General features: G+C 33.7%; 1 protein-coding gene across 5 annotated transcripts in view; it reads right to left on the bottom strand.

The window, feature by feature from the left end:
* Nucleotides 1-17,562, bottom strand: part of LOC116142687 (AP-1 complex subunit sigma-2-like) — a 38,028-nt gene extending 20,466 nt beyond the window's left edge. For 2 of the 5 annotated variants that reach the window (XR_004130031.1, XM_031428104.1), the window contains exons 1-3: nucleotides 15,603-15,827; nucleotides 14,388-14,474; nucleotides 14,117-14,208 (exon numbers count right to left, since the gene is read on the bottom strand). Coding sequence is in view for 3 of the 5 variants with exons in the window: in XM_031428104.1 (XP_031283964.1) it covers nucleotides 14,117-14,208; nucleotides 14,388-14,474; nucleotides 15,603-15,605 (182 nt within the window). In the remaining 2 variants the exon portion in view is untranslated. Of the gene's footprint in view, nucleotides 1-13,397; nucleotides 13,556-14,116; nucleotides 14,209-14,387; nucleotides 14,485-15,602; nucleotides 15,828-17,445 lie in introns of those variants that run through there. The other 3 variants (XR_004130032.1, XM_031428105.1, XM_031428103.1) reach the window with 3 other exon arrangements.
* Between the last annotated feature and the right edge of the window lie 728 nt (nucleotides 17,563-18,290).

The raw sequence follows: 18,290 nt of genomic DNA, 5'->3' as shown, positions 1-18,290 counted from the left end.
GGATAGGTAAGGTGGCAGGGATAAGATTGATATTGACGGTGTTTTCAGAAAAGTATGGAGATGTCTCAAAGAAAGTTACATCTGCAGAAACAAAATATTTGTTGGTGGTTGGGTCATGGCAACGGTAACCTTTCTGGAGACGAGAATATCCTAAGAAGATACAGCTAACAGATTTAGGCTGTAATTTGTCATTGTCTAGAGTGTGATCATGAACAAAGCAAATGTAACCAAACACCTGTAAATGTATTAGGTATGGGTCTTTACCAAGAAACAGAATGGAGTGAGGACTCTTATGTTGCAAGACAGAAGAAGGCATACGATTAATCAAGTAACAGGCGGTGAGAACTGCATCACCCCAAAATCGAAGAGGAACATGATGATGTATAAGTAAGGTATGGGCTGTTTCAATAAGATGAAGATTTTTGCGTTTGGCGACCCCATTCTGCTGAGGAGTATATGCACAGGAGGTCTGGTGAATAATACCCCGAGAAGACATATATTTGGTAAAGAGAGAAGATAGATATTCCCTAGCATTATCACTATGCAAAATCTTAATAGAAACACCAAATAGATTATGAATCTCAGCACAAAAATTTTGAAAGATAGAAAAAAATTCAGAATGAGTTTTCATTAAAAATACCCAAGTATAACGAGAATAGTCATCTATAAAAGTAATAAAATAATAGAAACCCAATGTTGAACTGACACAACTAGGACCTCAGATGTCTGTGTGAACAATATCAAACATTAAGATGGCCCTATTATTGACTCGCTTGGGAAAGAAAGCTCTAGTTTGTTTTCCAAGTTGACATGAATCGCAATTAAAAGAAGATAATGTAGACAGACTAGGTACTACTTTTTGAAATTTGGCAAGACTTAGATGACCAAGGTGGCTACGAAGAATGTCCGTAGATGTAGCGGAGGTGAAGGCAATTGGTAGATTTGGATCGGAAAGGTGGTACAATCCACGTGATTCATGTTCTGTTTCGATCATCTGACTTGTGTTCCAATCCTGTACCACACTAGAGTCAGCAAAAAAGGTGACAAAACAGTTAAGATATTTGGTTAATAGAAATCAGATTATATAGACATTCAAGGGCGAATAAGATTGAGTTTAAAGAAATGGAAGGAAGTGGTTGAGCTTTTCCTATCCCTTTGACCATAGTCTGTGAACCATTAGCAAGAGTAATTTTTGATAAAGTGGGAGAAGAGGTAATTTGAGATAAAAGATTTTTATTACCAGAAATGTGGTCAGATCCTCTGGAATCCAAAATCCATTGGCCAGTGGAGGAGGTCCAGCTCAGATAGGCAAAGGAATTACTAGTTTGGGAGGCGCCAGATGAGGATGACTGTAGCTTGACTGCTTGATATTGAAGATACTCATTGTAATCAACCGTAGACAATGTAATGGAGTTGGGTTGTTGGTCTTTAGCATTGGGTAAGTGAATGAGTCCATCTCCAGTTGCTTGAGCCACATGAGCGGTGGATCGATTAGAAGATTGACGTGGTGGCCTCTCATGCAAAGCCCAACAAGTGTCTCGGTTGTGGCCGTTCTTGTCACAATAGGTCCAATGTGGTCTAGATCCCTTTCCTTTTCCTTTTCGAGAACCACTCTATCCTTGTTGATTTCCTACCTGAACAGCTAATACAGATGTCTCAACCTCATTAGTATTGCCTAGGTTTAAAGAAAGATGCAATAATCAAGCAGATACATCTTCCAAAGATGGTATGGTAGGGCTAGCTAAAATTTGATCTCGAACAGAACCAAGGTTAGATCGTAGTCCGATTAAGGCTAGGACCATAAAGAATTTGTCACGTTGTCTCTCTTGTTCAGTGGTACTATCAGACACTGGCATAAAGGAATCAAATTGATCTTTTAAAGTCTCTATCTGCTCTAAATAGCTCTCCATATCTTGATTATTTTGTTGAAGGTGGACAATATCAGAAACAACTCTATATATTCTTTGCACATCATTCGTATACAAAGTTTTGGCTTTGGTCCAGACCTTACAGCAAGTTTTATAAGATTGAAACAAATTAAGCAGTTTAGGGTCTAAAGAGTGCCAAAGGAGACTACATAACTGAGCATCAACTTTAACCCAACTACCCCTCTCAGTAGTAGAAATATCAGTGGATGTTTTACTTAAGTGATCATCATAACCCTGCCCCATAAACCAAACTCTACTAAAGCAGCTCATGACGCATAATTACTACTACCCTGAAGCTTGAATTTAGTACTTGTTGGAGAACTAGAAATAGAAGAGAAGAATGGTTTGATATCACCTGATTTTGATGCTTCTGCCATTGTAATCAAAAGAAGTGAGAGATAAATCTAAAACAATATAAACACCTTTTGTTAGAGTTGAATCACCAACAAGAAGGAAGAACTAGAAGAAATCGATCGCTTGAGAAGAACTAGAAGATGCCAACGAACTAGGAGAATCGAGAAATAAACTCCCCAAAAGCAAAGAGGAGCACCTCCTTTAAAGATATGTTTTAGGGTTTCTGAAATAGATGGATTTAGAAGAAGAAGAAGAAGGCCAAGAACCAACTGGCTTTAATACCATGAAACAACAGTGTTTGTGAAATATGTTGCTTGATTATTTCCCCAAGCAAGATAGGAATTTGCAATGTACAAGTTACATGAATTAGGAAAGAATTGATACTAAATAATCAAGGATATACACACAATATTAGTCTACCATATTTACACAAATCAATATACTATCTCTATTTTCCAAATATATCTTAACAGTCAATCTAGGAAATAATATCTCTATTTTCCTAATATATTTTAACAATAAGTAATCAATTTATGTAAACTTTAGATCTTCTCTTCTTCTTCTTTTCCTAGAGGTGGAGGGTTGCATAAGAACTTGCAATGTGGCAATAGGTTACTTTTTTTTTTCCTTCTTTAAAGTGTTAATACTATTATTTTAATTTGAAATTTTTGCAGATCTACTTAAAGTTTGATCAGTCTTCTAGAGATCAAGCCTGTGTTCAACTTCTCTATGAACGTTCTATTATTGAGTTTCCTATATCAAGTGATATGTGGCTTGATTATACTCGCTATTTGGATAAAACCTTGAAGGTTTCACTCATATTTTCTCTTTTCAATTCTTTATGTTTTAAGTATTTGTAATTTTAGCAATTAATAATCTCTTTTTCCCTTCAGCTAGGAAATATTGTGCGAGATGTTCATTCTAGGGCTAGGAAAAATTGTCCTTGGGTTGGTGATCTTTGGGTTCGATCTTTGCTCGCTTTGGAACGTTGCCGTGCACTTGAGAAAGAGATATCTACTGTAAGTTTCAATTGTTACCCTTCATCTGTTGCGAATTATGAGAGATTGTTATAAGTAGCTTAAGGGCAATGAAGTTTCACAAACTTTAGTGTTGAAATTTCATTCTACTCCTTTTACAAATATATAGGTTTACTCTTGTTGTTTAAAAAAAATTTGATATCATATTTAGGTCTTTGAGAAGTCCCTTCTATGGACTTTTTCGACCATTGAGGAGGTAAATATATTCTTTTCTCTAATTTGCAGGCTTGACTTACTGCTCTTTGTAACTTGTTATTGTTTCATCTACATTTTATGCATTAAAGATCTTTGTTATTTGGGCCCTCTTTGTTTCAATACCTAAACTTATTCCTCACTCAAGTGGATGGTTTGAGACGAAGAATCCTTTTGCCTAGAGTAGAAGAGGATGAAGTAAATTTTCCATTGATAAAGGAAACCTTTTAGGTTTGCATATTTATATGTTCATTTTTCCTTGTTAAAATTGTTTGTACTCGATGTCAAGAACTTGAAGCTTCTCAAGCCATTTGTAGATGCTCTATTCATGATGAATTTTGGATGAAGAAAATGTGGACCTTGTAGCTAGTTTACTCTTTCAAGGTCCAAGCATAGATCTCTTACGAATGTGTATCAAGTGCTTCTACCCTTAGACTCCGAAGAAAAGTCTATTAATTTACTTCATTTAGTGTGTTGTTATAGTACCATTATGTCCACTTTATGTAGAAATTACAGTGCATAAGTCTCGATACTCCAAGATGACTTTTGATAATTGCTAGATTGTTACCTTTGTTAATTGTTTTGTCATGGAATAGTGTCCTTTACTAAAAAATTTCTCATTCAGCATGGGAGTTGCATGCACGGAAGATATTTGTATGGATCTGTGAATTTATAAAATTTGCATGTCATATTCAACTGGTACATCATTGTTGTATAATTGCTGTCTTTTATATTTGTGTTTATAAACAATTAGCCTGATGTCTCTTTAGTGTACCATCGAAATTGCAGGCTCTGTATGATTGGATGTATTATATATACTTGAATACTTAACTGTACAGTTTCTTCCTTTCAGCACGCATCAGATTACTTATCTCAGCAGATGAAGAATGTAGATGGTTTGCTACATTTGTATGCTTATTGGGCTCGTTTGGAGCTAAATTTGGCTGCAGCTCTAGGTGTTTGGGAGAGCCTAGTTAAGATCTGGTTTGGCCCATTCATCATTTTCTCATTCTTATCCTGTATAGTTCAATATGATTGATTTATGATTCATCTTTTTAGTTTTTTTCCATATCATTTGCTTTTTGTCATGCACAGGTCAATGTTGGAAGCCTGGCAAGGTTATATAGCTATGAAATTGATTTGACATTTAAACGAAGCTAGGCCATCTCAGGAGATGCTACAGTAAAAGATTTAGTGGAACACTTCAGAGGTATAATTCTTTTACATTACTTGCTTTCAATTATACTAGATTGATTTATGGACAGAATTTGAATTTGAATGTTTTAACTGGTTTGTTTCTTCTAATTTTTTGGAAAATTGTTGCTTTTGAGTATGCTACTGCAGCTTTATTTAATCAATTATATTTGTCATCTCAATGCAAACATTTCTTCTTTATTCTCTTTTTGCGTAATGGAAGTTGAAACCAGACAAATGGCGTAGTTTTTGACACTCATAGGCTGATATAAGAGTAGACTAGGACACCTTAGCTTTCCTTATTTACTAAAAATGTACCTATTGTTATTCAGAAATAAAAGTTTATTTTCTTTTAAGTGTGAAACTTGTCAACTTGCAAAATACACCAAGTCTATCTATCTAGCTCATAAATATAAGAGTTCTAGGCTTTTTTAATAATTCATAGTGATATTTGGGGGCCATCTAGAGTTACAAATATTGTAGGGTCTAAGTGGTTCATTACATTTATTGATGATCACACTAGAATATGTTAGGTATACTTGATGAAAAACAAGTTTGAAGTAGGTCAGTTGTTCAAAAACTTTCATTCAATGGTTGAAACTCAGTTTCAAGAAAAAAATCCAAGTTTTATGGACTGATAATGGTAAGGAACAATGTTCTAAAAACCAAACTGGATCGCCCGGTCGGACCGGTTCGATCAGCAACCGGTGGCAAATTTGGTCTGGTATATATAAAAAACCGCTATTTTGATTTAAACTGGATTGGACCATGGTTGGACCGCCAAAATAGCACCGAATTGCAGTCCAATCGTGGTCGAATCGCAGCTAAACCCCGCTAGATTCCGACATCTTTCGATGGAGAAAACACCCCCATTCGACGGACGACATCTCCACGACTAAACCCATCCATTTTCAGTTGCCGTTGTCCAGCCTTCTTCGATCGCTGTACAGTTAAAGTTTACGGGACGTCGGATTTCTTTTGTTGATTCCGACGAGTTCCGATGCCGATGGAACTCCCTAGCACCACCAGTAGAGTCACCGGCACCTACACATCAAAAGCCCCAAGATTCCAGCTTCGATTGGCCGCCGATCGTTGTTGTCGCCACCACTCACCAAAATCTTCACTTGATAGGGGTGTTTTAGATAGATTTCAAACCTTAAGGGAGTACTATAGGGGTGTTTTTGATGAATTTCAAACCTTTAGGGACTAAAAGTAATTTTACAAATTAAGGTCCAACCGACTGATCCAACCGGTCAAACCAGAAACTGGACCCTTGAACGGGTCATTGTCCAGACCGATTTTTAGAACATTGGTAAGGAATATTTTCACTCTATCCTAGGAAACTACCTGTTACATCATGGGATTGTACATCAAAGCTTTTATGTTAATACCCCTCAACAAAATGGGATAGTTGAAAGAAAGAATAGGCACCCATTAGAGGTAGCTAGAGTCTTAATGTTTACCATGAATGTACCTCAATATTTTTGGAGTCATGCGATTTTAACAGCTGCATATTTGATAAATAGATTACCTACTAGAATTCTTGATTTTCATACGCCTCTTGAGACTTTGCTAAAGATATTTCCTAGTTGTAGGATCCTAAATACTTTACCCTTAAAGGGGTTTGGATGTATTACTTTTGTACATGTTATGTCTCCTAATANTTAATATTAGAGTGGACAAATTTAAAATAAATAATATAAAATTTGTGATAAAAATAATATTAGAGAGGGCAAGAAATATTATTTCTAAGTTTTACCTTTTAGTTGACTTCTAAATGATAAAATACATGTACAATATATTTAATTAATAATATACTCATCTTCTTATATTATATAATTTATAAAAGAGAAAAAAAAGACAAATATAAAGGAAATCAATAAATAAAAAATTGAGTAGGGTTGTCAACCCCCACTCGCCCCTTCTTAGGTCCGGTCATATGGTCTCTACGAGGTCCAATGCCTCATTTACCACTCAAACGACCAAATTAAGTTTTTACACAAAACTCAAATCAATCTAATTAAACTTTCAAAAATGCTATCCTTATAAAAACTCATACAAAAAATGTTACAAAGTAACATCAACAAGAAGAAAAAAACAAAGAAAAAAAGGAAAAAGAGAGAGAGAAATAATGAAAATCAAGGGTGGAGATTATCTTTGTATGTGTCTTTGTAAAACTAGCATTGTTCTTAAACTTTTGCCTCACAATAATTGGAAAATTTTATGCGCGTTTAATGTAAGATCTTACAAATTATCACCGGATGATTAAATAGTCAATTAAAACTCTTGGATATATTACTCAAGAAGCTTTAAGTTTAATTTACTTCGACCTTTAATAAGGGTAACTATTGGAGGTTTATATGATTGTTAACTTTAAGACGCTGAAGATTAGTTGAGATATACATAAACTAACACACATACACACAAAAGATCTTACAGAAGAAGTAGAATTTTTGATGAGCTGACTGCAATCACAAACACTTATAGTTGCATTGCATTGCCAATGGGCTAAGACAAATAACACGCTCACGCATTTGCATTTGCATTTGCATTTGCGTGTGTTTGTCACAATATTAACTCAGCAACCATGGATTCAAATATTATTCTAAAAGCGATCACTTTGCACAATTCTCTCTGCCTTTGGTTTGACCAGCATAAGCAATCAGGCCGACCAAATCACATAAAGATCTTATACGGGGTTGGGAATTTTATTGGTGAGTTGTGTTGTGCTCAACATTTAATTTAAATTATTATTCAAAAAAAATAACAAAAACCATGATTGATTGAATATGAGATCATCATCAACATACCTTTCAGAGTCAAACGACTTTTTCCCATCCAAATAACGGTTAAATAAAAAATGATACATTTTCACCCACATATTTTGAAAATATTATTTTATTATCCAAATTTATATTCGATTCCTGATTTTGACATTATTGCAACCCGTTACCACCACAATTTTCTTCCCCAATCATCACTCACCAAAATCCTTGAAACTCTATTCTTGTCGATCTCGTCAATCACCGGCAATCGAGAGATTAGGGTTCACGCAACCACCCCTCCCAAGTCAAATTCTGACTAATTTCAACTACCATAAGACTCATCGACCTCCTCTCTTCAAAAGCCCCAATAATCTGGACCAAGTTTGCTCTATGTTCACTATAATATAAATTTGAGTAATAAAGTGATATTTTAAAAATCTCTGTGTGGAAAAGTGTCATTACACTATTATTTGAATGGAAAAAAGTCGTTAACTCATACCACTTGTGTTATATATAGAATTCATTAACAGGGACAGATTTAGGATTAATATTAGAGTGGACAAATTTACAATAAATAATATAAAATTTGGGATAAAAATAATATTAGAGAGGGTAGGAAATATTATTTCTAAGTTTTACCTTTTAGTTGACTTCTAAATGATAAAATACATATACAATTTATTAAATTAATACTATACTCATCTTCTTATATTATATCAATTTAGAAAAAAGAAAAAAAGACAAATATGAAGGAAATCAATAAATAAAAAATTGAGTAGGGTTGTGAGCCCCCACTCGCCCCTTCTTAGGTCCGGCCATATGGTCTCTACGAGTTCTAATGCCTCATTTACCACTCAAACGACCAAATTAAGTTTTTACACAAAACTCAAATCAATCTAATTAAACTTTTGCTTCACAAGAAGACATTTTAATCTAAAAATTTTATGTGCGTTTAAAGTAGGATCTTACAAACTATCACTAGATGACTGAATAGTCAACTAGAATTTTTGGGTATATTACTTAAGATGTTCTAAGTTCGATTCACTACGACCCCTAATAAATGTAACCACTAAAGGTTTATCTGGTCGTTAAAAGTCATCTTCCTAACTTACTGTCTAAAAACAAGGTAATTCAAGAATGAATAACCCACATGGGTAGGTCTCAGAACTTCGTAATAAATTACTAAACCAATATAGCTTTGTCGGTTGAAGACCAATTGAAATTCATAAAACTGTCATTTTATGCCATACGCTTCAATGATCTCTAATTCAAGATCTTAGCTAGGTTGATACATATATAATTAACGAACTTGACAATACATATCACTGAAATTAGCAAACTTGCACATTTAGAGAGCAACCAATCCATCATAATCCCAAACATTAACTCAAACATTCATCTAATAATGCGATACGAAGTCAGATCTAATGGTGACAATATATCACCTAAATATAAAAATCAGTTCGAGAACAATGCATCAGTAGAACCAAAACCCCTAAATCAAATGTAATATTTCAATAAATGAAGAACTCCAAAGAAGTTATTTAATAAAAATGAATAAACACAGTAGATCTAAAGAAATGGAATTTGATGGATCAATCCTCCATTAAGCTAATGAAATCAACAAACAACGACAATATAAATTTCACATACCATGGTTTTCCGACTATATCGACAATACAAATTATTTACCACATTCAAATATGCTTGTTTCTGGGATCCTTACTAATGTTTATAATAAGCTGACTTTGCATCCAGCAAAAAGTTCACATGTTCTTGCTTTTACAAATGATTTTTGATAACTTACAAGTATTTTCATTATTATAGGTCTTTCAACATTAATTAAATCTCTCATAACCATTTCTTCACTATTTATTTATCACAATGATTTGATAAATTACTGAAGGCCAAAACCAAGCTATTCTTTGACCAATTTCATTCCAAGCTTGTTACAAATGTATCCGATTCGTGAGCCTCTCAGAGACTTAGTAAGAACATCTGCCAACTAGTTGATAAGTTGCATAATTTGAGTGTTTTTAGGTTATTTTGATGTTAGTTTAGTTAACTTCTCAATTTTTTTCTTTTTTTTGATGTTTGTTTTTGTTAAGTTTGAGATATGAATGGTTACCTATTGATTTGGATAACTTTTGTGTTTTTTTTAGGCTTTGATTGAGTAGATTGGAGTATTGGAGTGAAATTGGGACTTAAAGCTTGAAAAAGTTGAGATTACCTAACATTCTTGAAGGCCACGACCATGCCTTGGTAGTTCACCATGGAAAAAAGAGAAAACAAAAAGACCAAGAAACACCACGGCCTAGGCTGTGGTGACTGAAATTTGGCCACGGCCAGGGTTGTGGCGAAAACTAATAGGGCGTTTTTATCAGTTTTTCTTTCCTTTTTCACTTAGGACTCTTTTGGGTATTTAAGTATAATTGAGATCAGTTGTCAAGGGACGAATTTTGCATATTTTTTAGAGGAGAAGACGCATTATTGAGGCTTGAAGACTGAAGATCAAATTTAAGAGTTTGATTTTTATTTCTTTTCAAGTTTGAATATGTTTTCCTTCTTCTCTATTTATTTCTTTGTTCTTAGGATGGAGTAAATTTTTTTTGTTAGGGGAGGATGAAACCCTAATTATGTTTTGAAAAATTTTTATTCTAAATACCAGATTTATGTTTATGAATTTGTACAAGAGTTTAGGTTTAATGCTTTATGAATGTTGGATTGATTCAATTACCTTAATGATGTTTCGAATAGAGAAGTTAGGGTTTATTGCTTAATTCATAGTTGTAATTGTTTTATTGGAATAACATTGCGCAACATATTAAAACTAGAAGTAATCGAATAGAGATTCTAGGATTAATTTGTTGTCCATCTAATTCATAACCGAATAGGGCAAATTAGTCGTAAAAGATTGATGAATTTATGCTTCTTAATTTCAAAGTAACCGAATAGGGATCTGTATTAAGTTGAATATTATGCCTGAATAAGGATAATTGGCCTTAGAGGAATCCTACCAATTCATAGCACAAACAGGTATTAAGAGTAGTTGTCAAGCACAATTAGGGGGAAATCTATACCCTAACTTCATTAATCCTGCAAAGTTCTTCACATTGTTTATTTGTTTAATTTAGTTATTTTTAATCTGTTACTTTTGTTAGGAAACGATCAAGTTACGTAGTGGAAAACAAAAATTTACAACAACGGATTGTTCTTTAGAACCCAAAATCAAGGCATAGAAATTACAGTTTATACATTATAAGAATCTGCAGGAAAAATCAGGTTGAAATTTAGAAACCATACCCACGTTTGGAGGCTACTTTGTCTCTGAATGTATTTGCTACTGACCCGAGTGTAGGATCGAACCGATATAGTCCACACGAAGATAATTGCAAGGAACTAAATAGGGATTTGCTAGATCCTCTTTAGCCTTAAGAACAAAGAAGGAAACGAATAGTATTTGATTTTTCAATCAAAACTAAAACTGGTGTGGGAGAGAGTTTTGTGGGGCTGTGGGTTTTTCTTTTTCAATAAAAGAATGAATGAAAATGAATCTCTTCCCTTTTTCAACGAAAATTTACTGTTTAAAAACAAGGTAATTCAAGAATGAATAACCCATATGGGCAGGTCTCAGAACTTCGTAATAAATTGAGCTTTGTCGGTTGAAGACTAATTGAAATTCATAAAACTGTTATTCTACGCCATACGCTTCAATGATCTCTAATTCAAGATCTTAGCTAGGTTGATACATATATAATTAACGAACTTAACAATACATATCACTGAAATTAGCAAACTTGCACGTTTAGAGAGCAACCAATCCATCATAATCCCAAACAAATCTTCATTTGGCATTGGCAACATAAAATGCACAGATTTAATAAATCAGAGTTGTCGGACATAGCACAACCTAAATGATTGTGGCATATCCAATCAATAACTTGTAATGATACACATCATTTCAATCATTATTTTGAAAGCTATTATTGGCAATGGTTCAAGCCCTCAACCAAGCTAACAGCCTTAATCTCAACATCCAAGGTTGCTCTTCAACACCTGTCAACTTATAAACACACTATCAAATTCTTAGCAATCAAAAACGTTCTTCAATCCATGATTTATTTCCCTAACATCCATTGCCATTCTAGAAAATTTTGATATGGTTTTTGTTTGTAGTCAACTTAAGCCAAGCTGTGAGAAAATGACATAAAACATGGGTCATTTCCCAGATAAGCCAATGCTTAGTATTGATAAGCTAGTTCGAGCTAAATTTCACCATTCTGACATACAAAGACCCATGCTACTTTCATCAAATGCTCCATATCCCTCTAATACAATTATTCAAAATTTCGTCTTCCTAACTTTCTGTTTAAAAACAAGGTAGTTCAAAATGAATAACACATGGGCAGGTCTCAGAACTTGCAAAATTGTTAAACTAATAAACTTTGTCGGCTGAGACAATTGAAATTCATAAAACTGTTATTCTACGCCATACGCTTCAATGATCTCTAATTCAAGATCTTAGCTAGTTGATACTATATAATTAAGAACTTCATACAATATCACTGAATTAGCAATTGCATGTTTAAATGAAATTAAACATCTTTTCTTCCGCGGAATCAATTGGCCTCTAATTCGCACCATGGTAGGAGAGGACTACTTGCATTTTACCATATTGAATTCTCAAACAGCAAATGATTTAATATCGAATGTTTCTCTATGCCTATGCAGAGCCAGCCTCCACTAGATGTACCTCCTAAGTTAATTGAAAAAAATCTGAAAGCCAAAGATGTCAAGTGGGAAGATGATGGAGTGTTTGTTAATCCTGTAGATTTGGACCTTTTCTAAAGGTTTGGATTAACAACCATTTCTAATGTTAAACATAAGACTTCAGATTGACTCTGCTATGCACTCCCTTTATTGCGGATTCATGTTTTCTCTTATCATATGACCAGAAATGGGTTACAAACAATGAAGGTGAGATGGAGGAGGTTTTGTCATCGTGTCATGTCATCCTAAACCTAAAGTAAAGCATGTATGTTGTTTTATTTGATTTCTGTGGAGAATTAAGACTTTGCCCTGTAATTAACCATGTAATATAACTCAACACTTCCCATCTCTCCCATTCTTTTTGAGACTTTGCTATGGCGTAGTTGTAGATATCCAGCTTTTGTTTCATTTTGTGATTCTGCTATGGCGTAGTTGTAGATATCAAACTTCTGCTTAACCAGTGAACAAAGTGTTATAAATAAAGCACAATTCACCATTCTCCCTGTCAGCTCACAGATGCACAATCTAATCTTGAACCATGCATAACAGGTCAAGCATTTCAGTTCCTATAAAAACATAAATTTTCCATTCCTCAAATTGTGAGAATGTGATAACTTACAAATTCTCACCCTTTACATCGCCATTAACTTACAACACCATTGCTGTCAAAATCTGCTCTTAATCAAAGTGGTATCTTTTGGTAATTTAAAGTATATAAGAGACAATAATTCAAAAAGAACATGTAATATATATCCAGAATATAGCAAAATCAACGACTCACTAACAAAACATACTGTTGCTTTGCAAATTACAGCAAGAAATACAGGCAAATGTTGCAGTCGTATAGTGTCTTTACATGAAAAGGCTTGGATCAGCTGTATAGACGCATCAGCCAAATTTATCACACTGTTAATACACAAATCTGATAAGCAACCAAGTATACAATTCTTGCGAGATCCTTACCGTGCAATTCAGCTCTTGACAAGGAAATTTAAGATGAAATTGAATACAGATAGCACTTCAAAGTAGACCAAAACATGCACAACCACAATTATGTTACTCTACTTGGTGGCCTGTGCAATTATATTACTTATTGAACCGGTCTGTTCTTTTGCAGTCTCCACCAATGAGTCCTACAACATTAAAAAAAATGATACACTAAAAAATTAAAAAATATATGAAAAACTGACAACCAAAACCCACTGTGACCAAGAAAAAGAAATTATACCTGAGCAGCTATTAGACGTGCAACTGTTTTCTTGCTTGACTCTTGAAGTTCACCAGCAATCAAGAGTTCATCCAAAATATAATAGGCCTATAACATAAACGACTGTTAGCAATTAGCAAAGACACAGATTTTGGCATCCATGCAATATAAACTGATCTACGCTAGATAAGCAAGAGGGCATTAAATTAATAAGGTATTTTGGGCAGTCACTTATTGCATCAATCACCATTTATGATATAAAAAAACCCTTTCAGAAAGGAAAATCCCAAATGCAAAACAAGCCCATTGCAACATACATTGTGAAAGTTGAAGATCAAGTCCAGCTCAAAGAAATGGAAGCAAAATTAGATTACCACAAACGTCAGTTTCTATACTAATCAAATGGAATTATACACTTTAATTCACTTAGTGATCTTATACAAAGTAAAGTCAACTTCACTCACACTTCCAAAGTATCTGTCAAGAATCTCAACATAATGATGAATTATTTCAGGGACCTCTAATTCATTGTCATCCTGATCAATGCACATGCAGAAGTATAGACTAGCATATGTGCAAAACATATTTATTGGAACCAACTCAGTTGATCATCTCTATGATGGTGAAACGTATTCATTGAGTCACAAATACTGTCATATTTGCATATACCTTTTATAAACAACTTTGTATCCTCTCCATTCCACGAAATTACAGAGCTTGGGTCCTCGTGAAAGAATGACTCCACTGAGCTCACGAATAACCTTCTCAGACAAAGCAGCAGTTCAAACAAATCATCAATGTAACCACAGCTGTTACAATAAGTTGAGAAAATGATACCATAACGATCATTTATCCAACACAAGGCAGGTCCTTTGAAAATAAAATTAATAATTAAGATCTAAAGAGAGAATATCTGAGCGACATGGATTTAAAACCATACCTTAGTTCGTTCCTTTTGTGAATAAGGAGAATACCATTTAGTCAACCGGACTTTTCCTTGTCGGCTAATAAGAAGCACAAATTGAATCTGAAACATATTGAAGATAAAAAATTATAGAACATCAGCAAAGTAAAACCATTAATCTTCATTTGGCATTGGCAACATAAAATGAACAAGATTTAATAAATCAGAGTTGTCGGACATAGCACAACCTAAATGATTGTGGCATATCCAATCAATAACTTGTAAATGAATACACATCATTTCAATCATTATTTTGAAAGCTATTATTGGCAATGGTTCAGGCCCTCAACCAAGCTCAACAGCCTTAATCTCAACATCCAAGGTTGCTCTTCAACACATGTCAACTTTATAACACTCTATCAAATTCTTAGCAATCAAAACATGTTCCTTCAATCCATGATTTATTTCCCTCAACATCCATTGCCATTTCCAGAAAATTTTGATATGGTTTTTGTTTGTAGTCAACTTAAGCCAAGCTGTGAGAAAATGACATAAAACATGGGTCATTTTCCAAGATAAGCCAAATGCTTAGTATTGACAAGCTAGTTCGAGCTTAAATTTCACCATTCTGACATACAAAGACTCCATGCTATCAAATGCTTCCATATCCCTCTAATACAATTATTCAAAATTTCGTCTTCCTGACTTTCTGTTTAAAAACAAGGTAGTTCAAGAATGAGTAACCCACATGGGCAGGTCTCAGAACTTTGCAATAAATTGTTAAACTAATATAACTTTGTCGGCTGAAGACCAATTGAAATTCATAAACTGTTATTCTACGCCATACGCTTCAATGATCTCTAATTCAAGATCTTAGCTAGGTTGATACATATATAAGTAATGTACTTGACAATAAATATCACTGAAATTAGCAAACTTGCACGTTCAGAGAGCAACGAATCCATCATAATCCCAAACAGTTACTCAAACATTCATCTAATAATGCGATTACGAAGTCAGATCTAACGGTGACAATATATCACCTAAATATAAAAATCAGTTCAAGAACAATGCATCAGCTGAACCAAAACCCCCAAATCTAATGTAATATTTCAATAAATGAAGAACTCCAAAGAAGTTATTTCATAAAAATGAATAAACGCGGTAGATCTAAAGAAACGGAATTCGATGGATCAATCCTCCATTAAGCTAATGAAATCAACAAACAACGACAGTACAAATTTCACATACCATGGTTTTCCGACTATATTGACGATAGAAATGAAATTGTCGTCGGTCACCAATAAATTATGTTTGTAATTTTGCTCTCCTCTCGTCTCTTATATTAATCCTCTCAGTCTTCTCTTATTTTATTCTCAATGAGGACACCACCATGAAGATTCTAGAGCGGACTTGAAAGAAAAATGAAAAACGCAAAAACATTCGAGAGAGAAGTAATACTAAGCTAAAGAGTCGAAGAGCTAAAGAGCTTGGGCTCGGCCCAATAGTTGTTTTCATCCAAATAATGGTTAAATCATAAATGATATTTTTCCACCCACATATTTTTAAAATATCATTTTACTATCTAAATTTATATTCAATTCTTGATTCCGGCATCGTTGTGACCTGTTATCACCACAATTTTCTTCTCCAATCATCACTCACTAAAACCATGCAAACCATATTCTCGTCGATCTCACCAATCACTAGCAATCAAGATATTAGAGTTTGCATAGCCATCTCTCCCAAGTCAAATTATGACCAATTCCAACTATCAACAGATTTATTGGCCTCCTCTCTTCAAAAGCTCCAATAACCTGGACCAAATTTGTTTTATGTTCACTATAAAAATATAAATGTGAGTAATAAATTGACATTTTAAAAGTTTGTAGGTAGAAAAGTGTCATTAAACCATTATTTGGATGGGAAAAAGTCATTAACTAATACCACTTGATTTATATACACAGTTCATTAACAGGGATGGATTTAGGATTAATATTAGAGTGGACAAATTTAAAATAAATAATATAAAATTTGTCATAAAAATAATATTAGAGAGGGAAAGAAATATTATTTCTAAGTTTTACCTTTTAGTTGACTTCTAAATGATAAAATACATATACAATATATTTAATTAATAATATACTCATCTTCTTATATTATATCAATTTAGAAAAAAGACAAATATAAAGGAAATCAATAAATAAAAAATTGAGTAGGGTTGTCAGCCCCCACTCGCCCCTTCTTAGGTCCGTCCATATGGTCTCCACGAGTTCTAATGCCTCTTTTTCCACTCAAGCGACCAAATTAAGTTTTTGCACAAAACTCAGATCAATCTAATTAAACTTTTGCCTCACAAGAAGACATTTTAATCTGAAAATTTTATGTGAGTTTAATGTAAGATCTTACAAACTACCACTGGATGACTGGATAGTTAACTAGAATTTTTGAGTATATTACTTAAGATGTCCTAAGTTCTATTCACTTCGACCCTTAATAAATGTGACCACTAAAGGTTTATCTGGTTGTTAAAAGTCATCGTCCTAACTTACTGTTTAAAAACAAGGCAGTTCAAGAATGAATAACCCACATGGGCAGGTCTTAGAACTTCATAATAAATTGCTGAACCAATACAACTTTGTCGGTTGAAGACCAATTGAAATTCATAAAACTGTTATTCTGTGCCATATGCTTCAATGATCTCTAATTCAAGATCTTAGCTAGGTTGATACATATATAATTAACAAACTTGACAATACATATCACTGAAATTAGCAAACTTGCACGTTTAGAGAGCAACTAATCCATCATAATCCCAAACATTAACTCAAACATTCATCTAATAATGCGATTACGAAGTCAGATCTAACTGTGACAATAGATCACCTAAATATAAAAATCAGTTCAAGAACAACGCATCAGCAGAACCAAAAGCCCCAAATCTAATGTAATATTTCAATAAATGAAAAACTCCAAAGAAGTTATTTAATAAAAATGAATAAACGCGGTAGATATAGAGAAATAGAATTCGATGGATCAATCCTCCATTAAGCTAATGAAATCAACAAACAACGACAATACAAATTTCAAATACCATGGTTTTCCGACTATATCGACAATACAAATTATTTACCACATTCAAATATGCTTGTTTCTGAGATCCTTACTAATGTTTACAGTAAGCTGACTTTACATCCTGCAAAAAGTTCATATGTTCTTGCTTTTACAAATGATTTTTGATAGCTTATAAGTATTTTCATTATTATAGGTCTTTCAACATTAATTAAATCTCTCATAACCATTTCTTCACTATTTATTTATCACAATGATTTGATATATTACTGAAGGCAAAACCAAGCTATTCTTGAGTAATTCATTCCAAGCTTGTTACAAATGTATCCGATCGGGAACCTCTAGAGACTTGTAAGAACATTTGCTAGCTAGTTGATAAGTTGCATAATTTGAGTGTTTTTAGGGTTGTTTTGATGTTAGTTTAGTTAACTTCTCATTTGTTTCTTTGTTTTGATTTGTTTTGTAAGTTTGAATATGAATGGTTACCTATTGATTTGGATAACTTTGTGTTTTTTTTTAGCTTTGATTAGTAGATTGGAGTATTGGAATGAAATTGGATTAAAGCTTGAAGAAGTTGAGATTACCTAACATTCTTGAAGGCCACAGCCATGCCTTGTATTCACCATGGCCATGGTGGTGGAACAAAGAGACCAGGAATCACAACGGCCTAGGTTGCGTGACTTAATTTGGCCACGCCAGGTTGTGGCGGAAAATATTAGGGCGTTTTTATTTTTTCTTTCCTTTTTCACTTAGGATTCTTTTGGGATTTAAGTATAATTGAGATCATGGTCAAGAGAATTTTCACTATTTTTGAGAGGGAAGACGCATTCTTGAGGCTTGAAGACTGAAGATCAGATTTAGAGTTTG

The sequence above is a fragment of the Pistacia vera genome, unplaced genomic scaffold (genome assembly GCF_008641045.1).
Source record: "Pistacia vera cultivar Batoury unplaced genomic scaffold, PisVer_v2 Contig414, whole genome shotgun sequence".
Taxonomy (NCBI): domain Eukaryota; kingdom Viridiplantae; phylum Streptophyta; class Magnoliopsida; order Sapindales; family Anacardiaceae; genus Pistacia; species Pistacia vera.
This window is presented reverse-complemented; position numbering and strand designations above follow the sequence as displayed.